Source organism: Pygoscelis adeliae, unplaced genomic scaffold (assembly GCF_000699105.1).
Source record: "Pygoscelis adeliae isolate BGI_AS28 unplaced genomic scaffold, ASM69910v1 Scaffold347, whole genome shotgun sequence".
NCBI lineage: Eukaryota > Metazoa > Chordata > Aves > Sphenisciformes > Spheniscidae > Pygoscelis > Pygoscelis adeliae.
This window is the reverse complement of record NW_008825158.1, coordinates 669,310-671,958: the sequence shown is the minus strand read 5'-3', so window position 1 is coordinate 671,958 and position 2,649 is coordinate 669,310. Positions and strand designations below refer to the sequence as shown.

General features: G+C 65.5%; 1 protein-coding gene across 1 annotated transcript in view; it reads left to right on the top strand.

Moving 5' to 3' along the window:
- ABR (active BCR-related) overlaps window positions 1-2,649 on the top strand; it is a 37,300-nt gene that overhangs the window by 15,152 nt on the left and 19,499 nt on the right. The window contains exons 4-5 of the mRNA XM_009328662.1: window positions 1,432-1,536; window positions 2,268-2,453. Of these exons, the coding sequence (XP_009326937.1) occupies window positions 1,432-1,536; window positions 2,268-2,453 (291 nt within the window). The remainder of the gene's footprint in view (window positions 1-1,431; window positions 1,537-2,267; window positions 2,454-2,649) is intronic.

Below are 2,649 nucleotides of genomic sequence, written 5' to 3'. Positions count from 1 at the left end.
CCTAAACAGCCCCAGACCCCGGTGCTGGGGGGTGACCCTGCTACGACCCCTATGCTGGCAGGTGCAGCCCAGCACCCTTCTCTCACCTGCGCTGCCGGGGGTGCCTGGGTGCCCCCAGGGGGCTGGCACAGGGATGGAGGAGGGCTCTGGCCCCACTCTGCCTGGGGTCTCCTGCACGGGGTGGCCACCAGACCCTGCTTTAGGGATGCTCCCCTGGGTCATGGGGGTCTGGTCAGCATCGTCCCCGTGAGGTGCTGTGGGCCCCAAGCATGGACGGGCCCCTTATCTCCCCGGCTCCCACACAGGGCCCAGGCTGGGGGAAGCAGGAAGAGCCCGTGACTAATCGGTGGCAAAGAGCCCGTGAGCTCCCAGTGCACGAAACTGCCCCCCCAGTGCACCCTACCGCCGCGCTGGCCACCACAGCCTGGCCTTAACGGTGCAGCCTGGCAGGGAGCCACGGGGTGGCCACCCTGCTTGGCACAGCAGCCCGAGGACTGGCTGGTGGATGCCGGAGAGGGATGGGGAGATGCTGATCTGCGGCTGTGCCCATCATGGGGCCGTGCACCCCTGGGTGTTTGCAGCTGCCAGGCACAATGGCCAGGGCTGGCAGGGGCAGGCAGTGCAGGCAGGGGTGAAACAGCACCAATATACCCCCAAACTGTCCCGAATGGCTCATTGCCCAGAGCAACTGATGTCCCCGTGGCTCTGCTTGGTCCCTGTCTGGGTGGCAAAGCCCGGTTCCTGAGTGTGATTTTTAGGACAAACAGTGCTGTGGGGGAAGCCAGGGCACACCGGGCGTTTGAGGCAGTCCAGGGGCTGGGGCATCCATGTCTGGGTGCTGGCAGAGCCTCGCTGGGGGTCCCGGAGCCCACCAGCCTGGCTAGCATTGCCTGTCTCCCTGCTGTGAGGGTTGTGCCGCTAGAGCATCGGTGCTGCAGCAGACAGGCGGAGCCACCGGCGGCTGGAGCGGCAGCAGGGCCCCGTACAGGCCAGGACCTGCCCCGGTGCCAGCGGGCAGTGACTGCTGGGGTGGCACTTTCCTGGGAAAGCCTCCGCTGGGGAAAAGGGTGGTGCTGGATCACGTGGCAGCACCATCCACTGCCGGGCATGATTTCACCGAGTGCCTCTGGACTCTGCCCTGGGAGAGTCCTGCCGTGCTGCGCGCCACCCTGGAGCACGGCCAGCAGCACCGGGCTCCTGGCCAGCTGGGAACAGGGAGGGGAGCGAAGCCAGCGCAGCCCGTGGCTTCCCAGCTGGCTCCAGCCTGGCTGTGCCGCCCAGCGGGCATGTGCCCAGCCCTTGCCGTGGAGCATCCCCGACGCTGACAGGGACACATGCCCACGTGGGGATCCTGGGGATGGGCCGGAGGGATGAGGGGTTTCCTCATGTGCCAGTTGCTGGCTCAGCCAGGTTCCTTGCTGTGTTGCACAGGGCGAGCGAGATGCTGGCAAAGGCCTGGAGATGCGGAAGCTGGTGCTCTCTGGTTTCCTGGCCAGCGAGGAGATCTACATCAACCAGCTGGAGGCCCTCTTGTTGGTGAGCACAGCCCCCAGGCTGGGCACCCCCTCCAGGGACGTCCCCCAGCAGGGTTGGGTGGATGGATGGATGGACAGTTGGATGGATGGACAGTTGGATGGATGGATGGATGGATGGATGGATGGATGGATGGATGGATGGATGGATGGATGGATGGATGGATGGATGGGGTAATTTCTTCCTGGACAGCCTACCCTGGGCAGGTCTGGCCTGGGTGCTACCTGGGCAGGAGCAAAGCTGCAGGAGCCATGCCAGAGCCAGCCTTGCTGTGGTCTGGGCACCCCTGTCTCACCTCCCCCCACTGCCAGCATGCCTGGCAGGGAAGTATTTATAGCCCCGCTTCCTCTTGTGAATTCATTGGCCCTCATGGTGGAGATGCTGTTGCACAACGCGGGGGTCACTGCTGCCACGGATGGGGAAGTCGGCGGGGATGCAGAAGCCGGGAGCAGCCCCTCGGTCCAGCTGCTGGCCGGGACCCGTCCCGGGCAGCCCTCACTGCCGGCTCAGATCCCCCTCGTCCCCGGCATCCCCGGGCTCCTGCGCCAACAGCATTAGCGTGGCTGCAGAGGAGGCGGCCATTGCTGCCTGCGGGTGCGGTGGCAGGGCTGGGCAGAGCTGCCTGCGGGGTGTGGGTCCGGGTTGCCACGAGCCGTGGTGTGGGGCTGGAGGAGTCTTGGGGTCGCTTCTCCTCCCAGCCCTCATCTCAAATGCTCTCCCTTCTCCTTCGGCAGCCTATGAAGCCACTGAAGGCCACGGCCACTACGTCGCAGCCTGTCCTCACCCTCCAGCAGATCGAGACGATTTTCTACAAGATCCAGGACATCTACGAGATCCACAAGGAGTTTTACGACAGCCTGTGCCCAAAGGTGCAGCAGTGGGACAGCAACATTACCATGGGCCACCTCTTCCAGAAGCTGGTACGCGCCTTCCCCAGGGCTTGCTCTGCTTGGAAGAGGAGGAGGGCTGGGGAGATGGAGCACCGTGCTGCGGGGCGCAGCCCCGTTGGCATGGCTCAACTCATGCCCTGCCACAGGCTCGCCGGTGGCCGCGGGACTTGTTGCATCCCTCCCTGCAGCAGCCACTGCTGCCCGCCCACGCCCCCCCCGCCCCGGA